Source organism: Vipera berus, assembly GCF_964194415.1.
Source record: "Vipera berus genome assembly, chromosome: 10".
NCBI classification, from domain to species: domain Eukaryota; kingdom Metazoa; phylum Chordata; class Lepidosauria; order Squamata; family Viperidae; genus Vipera; species Vipera berus.
The window spans coordinates 21,752,208-21,766,167 of record NC_138213.1 but is presented as its reverse complement, the minus strand read 5'-3'; the positions used below and the strand labels follow the sequence as shown (position 1 = coordinate 21,766,167).

Sequence of the window (13,960 nt, the reverse complement as noted above, 5' to 3'; positions counted from 1 at the left end):
CAAGAAACAGAAAGGGATTAATGAAGTAATAGGACTGGAAATGATTCCCCAACTCATAGATTATAAAGATCTGAAACAAAACAATAACTTCTAAAAAGTGTAAGTTGCTAGAATGTGTACTCTGTTTGGAATAAATTACTTAAATACAAATTATGTCAAGGTATTTAAAAGCTGGAACTTTTTGATATTATTTATTTTATTTTATTTTATTTTATTACATTTATATACCGCCCTTTCCCGAAGGACTCAGGGCGGTTTACAGGGTAATTAAAAACCAAAATACAAAAGTTAAAAACAAGTTTAAAAAATATTAGCATTTGTGGCGCCTTGGTCTTCCCACAACTGTGTTACTTTTTGCTTATGCGCCCTGACAGAATGAAGGCTTACAGAACAGAAACTTTAAAAACTCATCAGTTGCAAATAAAATGGCTTTACAGGAAGTTGGCCTAGGATAACTTTTAAAGTCTTAAAATATTTGGATATGTGAGAAAATAACAAATAACACCCCCAGGAAGAACAGAAGTGTGATGGGGAAAAGGAAGCTTTCACATGTGCAAACAATATCAGGTTGGTTAGTCACTCCTTTCTTTGTATGTGACTGTAATACAGGAAGTCCCTCTCCTTCCCCCTCCAAATAAGAGCTAAATTTGTGCGATATTTACCTTCTGAGTCATGTTGGATTGAGACAAATTATTAAAGATAAAAGCAATCTTTTCCTGCACATTTTCAGGAGGTTCTACAATCCTCTCTGTTTGATCTGTGGCCACTAGCAGAGTATCAATGTTGGTTGTATTAATAGAAGGCTGCAAAAGACAAACGCACATTGAAAGGGTATGAGTTTATTTAGTTAAGAATGCAACAGATCACAGGCATTCTTTAGACAACAGGAAGTCCCAAAATGGTACGATTCAGAGAGGCCTTGATGCCAAACTTCACTGCGGAGAACAGAAGTCAGAATCCTCCCTTGGAGAGCCAACAACAAATGTTGTCTGCTAGATTCATGTAATCAAGCTGTTCAAGGGAACCCTTCCACCATTCCAATGAAAGCATGTGTCAAGAAATCCAGTCAGATCCTCCTTGGCTTAACTGCTGTTATCTCTGGTTCTGCACAAAGACACGAAATGAGCCAATAATGGGAAAGGAATCAATTCTCCTTTTCATGGCCAGATTCCTTGGGAATTTGGGGGAGAACGACAGAGGGACACTTTCACCTGAAGTATCTCCACCCTTTTTTTTAAAGCAAGAAGACTGATAAAATATTTGAAGAGCTGCAAAACAAAAAGGCAGGCAGAGAGCAGAATGTAGGCAATAATTGGCATAAGTAATACAATTGAGAGGAGTTAACTATATACAGGGACTCCTCAACTTATGACCACAATTGAGATCAGTTTCTGCTGCAAAGCAAGGCAGCAAGTGAATCACGTCTGATTTTATGACCTATTTTGTTTGTTAAAAAAATCACTGCAGTTGTTAAGTGAATTACACAATGATTAAGTGAATCCGCTTTCCCCCATTGGCTTTGTCTGCCAGAAGCCGGCTGGGAGTTGCAAAAGGCAGTCACATGACCCTGAGACACTGCAATCGTTGTAAATATACACCAGCTGTCAAGCACGCAAATTCTGACCATGTGACATGGGAATGCTGTGATGGTGGTAAGTGGAGGACCACCTGAAAAGCATTAAAGGAACAACTGCATTCACTTATCCCAAACCTTCTCTATGTGCTTCCTGCCAAATGCATGTAAGCAAAGACTTACTGGCACATCTTTCTTGAAGCTGACTCGGCCCACAGGCGCAACGGTTGTCTTTGCCACAGTGGTGGTGGTGGTGGCGGTGGTGACTACAGTGCTAACCTGGGCAGTGAGAGGTGTTTTTGCTGGGGCCTGGGCCTGGGCCTGAGCCTGGGCCAGGGCAATACTTCCAGGCGTGGTGATGGACCCCTGCATCTTCACGGGAGGATCTCTTGATTGCTGTCCATATTCAATGTACTTTGACAGACAAGGAAAAGTTGTTAAAATTCACATACAACAAATCTTAATCCTAAAAGCCCTTGCAGAAATTTCTAATCTTGATGTGACTACTGTATAAATAAAATAATTATTTCACGCATGGCATCTCCAGAGATCATGCAATCATTGATATAGAATAAAGCATCAGCAAATATATATTTGTCTCAAACTACCAGCAGGAATACCAAAGTCGGCAAATACTAAAGGCAAGTTTTTACAAACTGCAAGAAAGCAAACAAACAATCCAAAATCAAACTTCAATTTTGGACACATGATGAGTACAGGAATTCTGAAGTAATAGCGAAATCTTTATAGTTGATATGTTTGTAATCACATATAAAAGTGCAATACTGCACACAGAAACCCTTCCAACTGGTATAAGATTAATGCAGAGGTCCTACACCTCCTGTCCTTGTAGCATTGCACTACATTCAAAAGCTTAACTCCATTGTTCTGGCTGCTTTCAGGACCTAAATATGGGCAACAGGCATTTGCTCTACCTGGCAGGTACTGTGCCAGCAACCGCCTTCATAATTCTTTAAGAAACATCTGGCAAAAATGAGAAGGCAAGTTAGCTGTTCTGTAACTCTAATACACAGAATTAAAAATAAGGGCAATTTTCCATGCAGAACCTGTTTTCCTCCCCTTTAATGTATGAAAGCTTGTTGCACAGCATTTTTACAAATCCTTACATGCCCTTTCAAGCGCTATTGAACCCAAGCCTAATTTGTTTCATACTGCTTCCCCCTTGTTGATTCACTTTCCATAAATTTGTTAACACTCACCTCCTGCAGGTGATGAGGGAACTGTATAAAGTGACTAATAGAAGCCAGGTGCTGACAATACTGAGGGTAGTCCTTCAATCTGTCAATAAAATTAGCTATTAGTAGTAGGAAATAAACAGTCTGATCCACAACTATTAGCACAATCTTTGCAAAAACAGCTATGCCATTGCCTCATGAATGTTTTCCTTCTGAGCAGCAACTAAAAGTAACCCCTGAGAGGGAAGGTCAAGGAGGGAAGCAACAAAAGCAGTATTGTGGCATTACAACACAAGGTCTTCTTCTTTGGTATATGCACCTTGATGTCATTATACGTAAAGGAACATGATGGTACAATGATTCAATGCTGCTCTGATCACTTCAACGAAAGGATCGGATTCTGCAGACACCTTTGCCAACAATTATTTTAAAAAGACTGGGCTAATAATTGTGACTACATGTTGCTAAGGAATAACCTACAGCAAACAAGCCAATTTATCAGGCAAAAGGTACATATCATAGCAAGTAAAATACAGCTACAGTAATAGATTTGTCATATGTAACTGGAGTCTTCAGCAAAGACCACCTCTGCAGAGATCAATATGGACAGAACGCTTCTTTTCATTTCAGTATAACCAACAATAAAATAATCCCAGTGCCCATCCAAGTCATAATGACCTTACGAAGCGAAATGGAGTACCTCAATGCAGCCTGGCAATTTGCTGGCAGTTTAGAATGTTATTTGCTCTGACCCCACAATCTTGTATGGACTACAAATGCTTTACAGGCAATCCTTGACTAACCACAGTTTGCTTAACAACTCAGCAAAGTTGTCATAGTACTGAGGAAAGTGATTTATGACTGATTGTTGACTGTTGTAACAAGCCTTTGGTCACACAATCAAAATTTGGATGCTTGGCAACTGATGTGCAGTTACAACAGTTGCAGCATCCCGAGGTCACAAGACTGCCATCTGTGACCTTCCAAGGGGGCTTCTGGCAAGCAAAGTCAATGGGGAAAACTGGATTTGCTTAACAACTGTGGCAAAAAAGGTAATAAAATCAGGTGTGACTCATTTAATGACCACATTGCTTAGCAGCAGGGTTTGGTCCCAATTGTGATCATAAGTTGAGGACTAGCTATATGTAAACAGTAGTCAAATGTTTTAAACCACCTGAATTCAAAGCACTACTGAATTAAGATTTGCTCTCATGTAGAAATTAAATATTTTATTTAATCACAATAAATTTACAGGTAGTCCTCAAGTTATAACAATTTGTTTAGCGACTGTTTATAAAGTTATGGTCACGCTGAATGAGGGGGGATTTACAATGTGTTCTTGGAATTCTGGCTGACACAGCATCCCTGAAGCCTTGTGATTGGCATTTCTTAAGTTCTCTGCCTGCTTCCCACAAGCAAAGTGAATGGGGAAGCCATCAGAACATCTGAAGTCCTCACTTAATGACCCATGTGAATGAATGAACCTTTATTGTCAAAGTACAACCATGTATAGGCTTCCGGGTGGCAAGGCTCCATTGATGGCAGCCGTTTCGACTGTCAGCCCTGCTGTTTTCCGTAGAGCCGCCAAAAACAGCGACGATCAGCTGTTTGGCGGCTCGGAAACCCGCTCCTCAGGAAAAGAGGAGGGGGTGAGCGCTTAGGCAGGGATAGAGCTCCCCTAGATCGCCAGAGTTTAAACTCTGGTGGTTGAAGGGTGTGAGCCCCCCCCCAAAGCCTGAGTTTGCTCCGGACTCCGGGACGCCTCTGCTCCAAGGCTTTGGAGCAGAGCAGGACGCTGCAACCATCCCTGCCATTGATAGTGAATTGTGGATTACTTGGATGCAGGCATAGCTGTGCAGGAGAATGCTGTAATAGCAAGTATTTGAACTTTAACTCACGAGTATTTGAACTTTAACTTTTTGTGGAAAAAGTTGCAAGTGGTGCGGAAAGTGAAAGTGCGCAATAGAATTAAGCGGTGTTAAAATGGCTTCCAAACCAACTAAAGTTCAGCAGTCTTCATTACAGGCTTTGATGCCTCCTCCTGCAGCACCCGCACCCGCACCAGCTTTAACAATAAAAGATTTGCAGGATGCTTTAAAAATACAATCCCAAGAAATAGCTGAACTTATTGAGGAGAAGAATACTGAGATAAGAGCAGACATTTTGGCTGCATTTCAAGGATTGGCAGTATGTATTGAACGTCTGGATGACCGAGTGGAAGAACTTAGTCAAAGTAACATGAGACTAGATGCTAAAATGCTGGATGCTGAAACTGTGATGGAAAAGATTGATGATGATGTGACAATGATACAGTATTGCGAAATGGAGTTTGCTGTGAGAATGAGAGGTTTGAAAGAAGATCCTAAGGAAAGTTTGAAAGAAATATTGGTACAAGCTCTTGAACAGGTTTTGGGGCGCTCAGCAGAAGATATTATGGTGGATATAGATAAAATATTTCGTGTTAACTCTTGGATTGCAAGACAAAGAAAGCTACCTAGAGATGTGGTTTATTTTACGAAGAGAGCAATTAGAAATGAGGTAATTCAAGCCTTCTATAATAATAAATTTACAGTTGCAGAGCAAGAAGTTTTAATTCTGAAAGAGATTCCTCCAAGAATTTTAAGGAAAAGAAAAAAATTTGCTTTTTTGGCAGAAGAATTAAGGAAACGGGTTATCCAGTTTAGATGGGAGATTCCAGTAGGCATGGTGGTGATGCACGCAGGCACGAGATATCGTCTTAACACAGTTTTGCAGGCACGAGATTTCTATGCTAATATTTTGAAGGCAGGCTCCCCACCATCTTCGGAACTTAAAAGGAGGAATGATGAAGGAGAGTGTCAGCCATGAAGGGGGAGTACACAAGGAGCTGAAGGAGTTATTCAGCTGAAGGATAGAGAATCCCAGCAAACTACAGGAGTGGACCAGATTTCGGTACCAATGGAAGAAGTTAGAGATCAAAGAGTGACACGGGCTGCAACCAGACGAATGAGACAAGAGCAAGAACAACAGAAAGCCATAATTACATCTCAAAAACCTACTTATAGTGAAGCAGTGGGAGGAGCGAAACCGAAGAGAGTGCAGGTGATTCTGGAAGAGGCGCTCCAAAAGCTTCAGGTCGCAAAAGATGGCGACAAAGCTTCTAACTTGTAATGTTAATGGACTAAATTCCCCACAGAAGAGAAAGAAAGTATTTCACTATCTAAAACAATTTAAAAATGATGCTATTTGCTTACAGGAAACGCATATTCGAGCAGTTGATCAAAAGTATTTGATAAACTCTAGGCTGGGTACACAGTTTATTGCTTCTGCTCCTGACAAGAAAAAAGGAGTTGTTATTTACGTCAAGAATACTTTAACAGCTAGTTTAATTGAAACAGATAAACAAGGAAGATATGTTATAATTGAACTATTAATAGAAGGCAAGAAAATACTTTTGGGGGAGGGCCTTCTCAGTGGGTGCGCCTGCCCTCTGGAACCAGCTGCCTGTGGAGCTGAGGACTGCCCCCGACCTCCGTTCATTCCGCCAGGACCTGAAGACCTGGCTCTTCGAGCTCTCTGGCCCAGGCTGAGAATTTTAATTTTAATTTTAATTGGGGTTTTTACTCTTTCAGGGACTGTTATAATCTTTTTAATTGTTTTTAATTTTTGTATTTCTTGTTTTAATTCCCTGTAAATCGCCCTGAGTCCTTCGGGAAAGGGCGGTATACAAATCCAATTAAATAAATAAATATGCTCCTAATCAACAGCAAGGAGAATTTTATAAACTATTACATAGCAAGATTATTCAGTGGGATTACAAATCTTGTATTTTTATGGGAGACTGGAATGGCGTTTTGGATGTACAATTGGACAAAAGAGGCCTTTTTCGAAGTACACCAAGTCATGCTAGATTGCCTAAATCAGGGGTCTTCAAACTTGGCCCTTTTATGACTTGTGGACTTCAACTCCCAGAATTCCTCAGCCAGCTTTGCTGGCTGAGGAATTCTGGGAGTTGAAGTCCACAAGTCATAAAAGGGCCAAGTTTGAAGACCACTGGCCTAAATCATTTTTTGAGATGAAGGATGACTTGGAATTGAGAGATGTTTGGAGAGAAAGAAACATGCAAGAAAAAGACTTTACCTTTTTTTCTGATAGGCATCAATCCCTATCTAGGATTGATTTTGTATTAATTACCAATGATTTTTTTTCTAGGATTAAGAAGATTAAGATATGTCCAAGAACTATATCTGATCATAGTCCAGTATGGTTGGAAATAGAAAAAGACAATGGAGACAGACGGTCTTGGTGACTAAATGAAAATTTGTTTAGATATCAAGAAAATGTGGAAGAGTGTAAAAAACAGATGAAAGAATTTTTTAAAATGACTATGTATAAGGGTACTTCTATTGAAATGGTTTGGGATGCAAGTAAAGCTTATATGAGAGGAGTGTTAATATATTTGAATAATAAATACAGACGTAAATTGGAACTTAGGCGAAAAGAATTAGAGGAGGAAATTAAGAGAAAAGAAAAGGCTTTAATTTCGAATCCATCTAATGGGAAGATCAAAGAGGTAATTACTTTACTAAGAGGCCAGTTTGACATGTTGATGGCAGATCAAGTGGCAACTAATTTACGGTATGCTAAACATAACACCTTTTGTAATGCCAATAAGCCGGGTAGGTGGTTAGCCTACTTGTTAAGGAAGAAACAAAGGTCACGTAATATAGATAGAATAGAGTACAAGGGTAAAGTGGTGCATCAGCAGAATCTTATTAAAAAGGCTTTTGTTGATTTTTATTCTAAGTTGTATGTTAGAGATAAGATTCAAGATATAGATATAGATATCTGCAGGAAGTTAATATTCCTGTTCTTACACAAGAACAAAGGGAAGGGATGAATCAATTGATAAATGATGAAGAAATTATTTTAGCAATTAAGCAATTAAAGGTGGGTAAAGCACCAGGAACAGACGGTTTGACTGCCGTCTATTATAAAAATTTACAGTCAGAAATGGTGGAACCTTTAAAAGAATTGTTTAGGACAATTCAATTGGGAGGAGAAGTGCCTCCATCATGGAAAACAGCTTTTATTTCGTTGATTCCGAAGGAAGACCAAGATGCTACCCAAGCCAAAAATTATAGACCAATATCGCTTTTAAATACTGATTATATGATATTTGCAAAAATTTTAGCAAATAGATTAATGAAGGTAATGCAGCAAGTGATTCATAGTGATCAAACTGGATTCATAAGTGGTAGACAAATGAAGAACAATGTGAGACATATTGTAGATTTATTGGAAATTTTGGATAGAAATAACCAGGTCTCTGCAGCGCTGATCTTTTTGGATGCTGAAAAAGCCTTTGATCAATTGGATTGGCAATTTTTAGTTAAAGCATTGGAGAAAATGGAATTTGGGGAAAAATTTTTACAACCTATTAGAGCAACATATCAGAAGCAAACAGCTCGAATAATAGTTAATAGTAGTTTGACAGAAACATGTAATATTGAAAAGGGTACAAGACAGGGGTGTCCATTGTCACCTTTGCTGTTTAACACTGGAAATATTATTGATTAAAATACGAGACTCAAATAAAATTAAGGGAATTAAAATAAGAGATCAGGATTATAGACTGAGAGCGTTTGCGGATGACCTGGTTATTACAGTAAGTCAACAGACTTACTCAGTTGTAGAGTTGATGGAGATAATAACGTCATATGGGAAAGTTTCTGGATTTAAGATAAATATACAAAAAACTAAAATATTGTCTAAAAATATGACTATAAAAGAAAAGGTTGTTTTAGAAGAGTTAACGGGATTTGAAATAGTTAAAAAGACTAAATATTTGGGGGTTTACCTCTCAGCTTCAAATGTGAAGTTATATAAGAATAATTATGAATTGTTATGGTTAAAAACACAAAAAGAGCTAGATGGTTGGAAAAAATTACAACTATCCTTATTGGGAAGAATTGCAGCAGTAAAAATGAATGTGTTGCCAAAATTTTAATTTTTGTTTCAAATGATACCTATACTTAAAAAGGATTTAAATTTGGAGGAGTGGCAGAAAGGTATTAATAAATTTGTTTGGGCAGGGAAAAACCCACGAGTTGTTTTGTTTTTTAATTCCATTTTATATCCCGCCCTTCTCCGAAGACTCAGGGCGGCTTACAAGCTTAGCAGTTAAATTTAAGATAACACGTGAAAGAGGTGGTCTTAAAATGCCCAATCTTAAATTATATTATGAGGCTGCTGCTTTATCATCAATAAGTGATTGGTTCAATTTAACACAAGGGAGATTATTAAATCTTGAGGGTTATGATTTGTTATTTGGTTGGCATGCATATTTATTGTATGATAAGAAGGTGGATAATGTGTTTAAGATACATATATTAAGGTATGCTCTGTTGCGAGTATGGAAAAAATATAGACATAAGTTAAATTATAAGATACCAATTTGGGCAATACCTAAACATTCAATAGAAAATATAAATGTTGGATTTAAACATGATGAGACCACATATAAAGAAATTTTAAGGTTAGAAAGGAATGTATGGCAATTAAAGCCATATAATATTTTAAAAGAAGAAAAGATTGTGCAAACCTGGTTTCAGTATGGGCAGTTACAAGCAAGATGGAAAGAAGATCAGAAAGTTGGCTTTTCGATAACTGATGGAAATTTGGTAAAACAAATTAGAGATCAAGGTCAAGCACATATAAGAAGGATATATAATGCATTGATAGAAATTGATTCAGAAACGGAACTTGTTAAAGATTGTATGATAAAGTGGGCCCAGAATTTTCAGGTTATAACAATGGATACTTGGGAAAAGATTTGGGTTAGAAACGTAAAATTTACACAGGCCCAAAATTTAAGAGAGAATTTTTATAAAATGTTTTATAGGTGGCACTTAGACCCTAAAAAACTAGCAAGTATGTATCCGAACTGCCAGCCCAAATGTTGGAGGTGTGGTTGTGAGGATGCAACGTATTTTCACATATGGTGGACTTGTAAAAAAAGTCAAAGCTTTTTGGATTAAAATTTGGTGGAATATGCAAAAGATATTTAAGAAAAAAATAAGGTTTTCTCCGCAGTTGTTTTTGTTGGGTATTATTACAGACTTTACTGTTATAGATACTAAATTGATGTTGAATTTAATTATGGCAGCAAGACTTTTAGTAGCGCAATATTGGAAGAAGGAGGAACTGCTGACTATAGAAGAGTGGACTTTGAAAGTTTCTAATCTGGCGGAAATGGCAAAGATTTCAGCATATTTGAAAGAACAATCGCAACAGAGATATATTGTGGAATGGAGAAGTTGGATTGAATATATTCAGAATAAATATGGGACTAAAAAGTTTCATTTAGCATTTGAATAAGTAGTGGTTTTATATGACGTATTATTATTTGTTAGTAATATAGTTATGACTATGGAGAGTTAAAGTGCGATAGAATTTAATGTTTTATTTTTGTTGTTAGCATATTTTAGCTTAGGTTTGTGAGCTTATACCCTGTATTCAGCTCTGGGAAGTCGGGGAGGGGGAAGGGGAGGGTAGGGGAGGGTTGGGGGGGAGGGAGTCTTTTCTATTTAAAAAATGTACTGTAAAACTTTTCAAAAAAAAAAGTACAACCATGTATACATTGAGATTGGCTGACCCTCCCTTCGTGCCCCCCCAACTCACAGTGACAACAAACCCACCATCTTGTTACACCATGTGAGCTAATTGCACAACACACCGGCCACGCACGTCAATCATACATAAAATTATAAAATTATTTCCCGTTCAAGAGCCTAACAGGCCGTGGATAAAAGCTGTTCTTCAGCCTGTTTGGTACAGCTGGCTATACTCCTGTATCTCCTACCCAATGGTAGGAGAGTAAAGTGATCCTGTCCAGGGTTTGAGTCTTCCCTGAGAATTTTTCTCACTCTTCCGAGGCAGCGAGCCTTGGCGATGTCATCCAGTGGTGTCAGGGGACAGCCCACAATGTCTTGTGCTGTGCTCACCACCCTCTGTAATACTTCCCTATCCGTGGCTGTCAGGCCAGCATACCAAACCACAATACAGTGTGAGAGGATGCTCTCTACAGTAAGACCGGTAAAAGAAGGTCATTAGCTGTTGTTCTACCCTGTTCTTCCGCAAGACCCTGAGGAAGTGGAGTCTCTGTTGGGCCTTTCTGGCCACCTGGGTTGTAGTCCTTGTTTAATGCTAGGACTACTGGAATTGCCTTTGCCAAGTAATGCTAATATTGAGCCTTATAACTGCATTGCTTAGCAATTGAGTTCCAGGTCCCAATTGCCATTGTAACCCAAAAATTACCTGTACAATCTTATTTACACTTAATCAATCTATATATTAAATAGATTTCCAGAATAGTTTAACCTTCCCCAGTTATTTAAATATATTCTGCAACGTATGGCAGCATCAGTTACATCATTTTATTTCATCTACTGTCTAGGACTGTTGCAGAACTTTATGGCTAAAAGAAATAAAAATGATAACCTCAAAGGAACGGCATGTAAAGAAAGATCAATATGGTTCAATATTAGCAATATTTTTGTTGCAACTGGGATTAATCCAACATAACCTTAGCTCTAGGAAGAAAAAACATGTGATGATACTTCATAAAATACCAGATTCATTAAGAACATTAGATACATACAGTATCTAACATACAGTAGTGCTTGACTTACAGCAACAACTGGGCCTAGAATTATGGCCATAAATCACAGCAGTCGTTAAGCAAGGCATCCATGCAATATTGGCTCTTCCGATTGTGGAGGTAATGTGGAGCATAGGTGTTTCAGACAGTGGGGAAAGTCCGGGGTTGTTGAGCTAATGGTTGTAAGTGGAGGACTACCTGTAGAGCAAACCGTTCTGGGTGCCTTAAGATTCACCCATATTACACCACTGCTGTGTAAGCTCCACTGGCTTCTCGTTTCTTTCTGGGTGTGAATCAGGTTGCTGACTGTCACCTGTAAAGCCCTAGTAACCGGACCAGGCCACTTGTGGAACCACTTCTGGAGAGTTTCAGAGCAGAGGAGCTAGCTGTGCTCCAGGATCCTCCTCAAACATCGCTCTCTAGCAGGGCCTGGGAAGCGTTCCTTTTCCACAGTGGAATGGAGCACACCCCACCCCCCAGAACAGTGCTTCTCCCACCCTCCTTTGCCTTCCAGGGGGCCTTGAAGTGCTGACTTTCCCCACATGCATTGGGGGCAGGATGAGCCCAGGGAAGATGGTGTCGACATGTGGGGGACAGGGCTGATGTGGAGCACCATGAGTTTCTATAGAGTTTTATGAGGTCTTATTGATTTTTATTCTGTTTGGGACAGGGTATGTAAGTTTGCATTGTTTTGTGCACCACCCTGGGTAGTTGTTACAATATGGGCATCTATACAGCTCTTTTAAAATAATGTAAAATAAAAGCAATTATAAATTATTTCACTATGAGCAAGATTTCCCAGGTGAGATGGCAGCCAGCCTGATCTGCTGCTCCCAGGAAGAAACAGGAGGCAAAAGCAACTACAGCCATGGAAATATCAGAGGACACAAAGGATGAATAAGTGCAATGAATTAGCAAAGATTCATTTGCTCTGGAAAGAAAGGAAAATTTACTAAAAACTAGTTCACTCAGAGACACAAGACAAATATACTATAGCTTACTACTTATTCTAGAGAGTTCTGAAAACTATAAACAAAAGAAACTTAGGAAAAGTCATCCTGCATGGATCAAAAATAATGAGCAAAATTCATTTTGATGTATTTTGTGGGTAGACAGTCCTGGTAGTGATGCCAATCAGTCATAAATTGGCTACATTGTTCTTTGCTATTCACTCCACTGTCCATTTTTATGTTTAAAGATAAATATGAGCACAGATATGCGTGCATGTGTATATATTGGTATACTCTATAATTCAAACAACAAAAAGGAGTAGTATGTATAAAAGATAATTAACAATAGCCATAATTTCAGCCGATTGAAAATCAATTGGCCAGGATCTTCAAACTAAATCTTATACCTATGTCCATGTTAGGAATATTTTCTTCATTCTAAAATGTGAAATCTTTTTATTAATCTAAATGTCTATTGGATATATATATTTGTTATAGAATTCATCTAAGAATTGCAATATGCAGTTTATTTTAAATAAACAATAGATCACCAATCTTGTAAATCTAAAAGGGGTATATTCCCTTTTCTGTAAGATTCCCTCAACATTCCTGAAAGAAATTAACAAAGAATTAAGAGACACCCACCTATTTTTAAATCTATCTAATGCAGCAATTCCAAAATAGTACATTTTAGATGTAAAAGGCTTTCGTAAGGCTTCAAGCACGTAGCGCAGGGCCAGGCCCAGGGCCATATAGGTCACCAATCCCTTCTCGATTATCCCTCCAAAGAGGCAGGCTGTTATGTGGAGCTCTTTATCAGGATATTGTGGGAAAAAACGATATTCTTCAAATAAATTCCTCAGCATACAGTTAAATACTTCTCGCTCCCGTTTAATGTTAGAGTCCTTAAATCTCTGTAGCATTTCTAACACCTGTAAGGAAATCAGAATGTTATAAAGAAAATTCAGTTGTGCAGACCCCTGCACAAAAAATAAAGTTTTTTGAGTAATCCAGTCAAAGTTTGGCTAGAGCTCTCTGTAAACAAGGTGGTAAATATAACTTTCATTTGTTTGGCTAGTTATCACAATATTTTTAAAATAATTATTGCAATTTTTTAAAGGAAGAAAAGGTCAAGCCTGCCACAAGTTGACCTTGACTCCTGGTGAGTTCATGGAATATTCAGTTAAAATTCAGATCTGACCATCTTTGTTTTTTCAAGGCAACCCAGTGGTCACCTGTTATGATAAATTATAGTTGTTTCTTAATACTGATAAAGCACAAAAATAGTGTATTTTAAAGGAACTATAAAATGATTCAGTTCATACAAGCCATCCTGACATTTAAAGATGGCAAAATTTTGCCTTAAGTGGGGCATGCAAAGGAAAAAATAATGTCCCGGACAAGAATTTCTCCTTAAAATTGGATTCAGTTAAAGCCTGTATCGTTTTCAAAAATACCAGTGCAGATTTACTTACCAGACCCTCTTATTATCTGGCATATAACAAGGCATACTTAACAAAATACATCAAAAATGAGATTTACTAATGTTTAAAATATAGGTAGTCCTCACTCACCAACTGCAATTTGGACCCGCAACTCT

At 38.2% G+C, this 13,960-nt stretch overlaps 1 protein-coding gene across 5 annotated transcripts in view; it reads right to left on the bottom strand.

Moving 5' to 3' along the window:
* The window catches only part of CNOT1 (CCR4-NOT transcription complex subunit 1), a 148,032-nt gene that overhangs the window by 45,888 nt on the left and 88,184 nt on the right, over nt 1-13,960 (bottom strand). For 4 of the 5 annotated variants that reach the window (XM_081336113.1, XM_081336115.1, XM_081336117.1 and 1 more), the window contains exons 21-24: nt 13,006-13,292; nt 2,794-2,872; nt 1,757-1,987; nt 663-803 (exon numbers count right to left, since the gene is read on the bottom strand). In XM_081336113.1, the coding sequence (XP_081192239.1) occupies nt 663-803; nt 1,757-1,987; nt 2,794-2,872; nt 13,006-13,292 (738 nt within the window). The remainder of the gene's footprint in view (nt 1-662; nt 804-1,756; nt 1,988-2,793; nt 2,873-13,005; nt 13,293-13,960) is intronic. The other variant, XM_081336116.1, reaches the window with a different exon arrangement.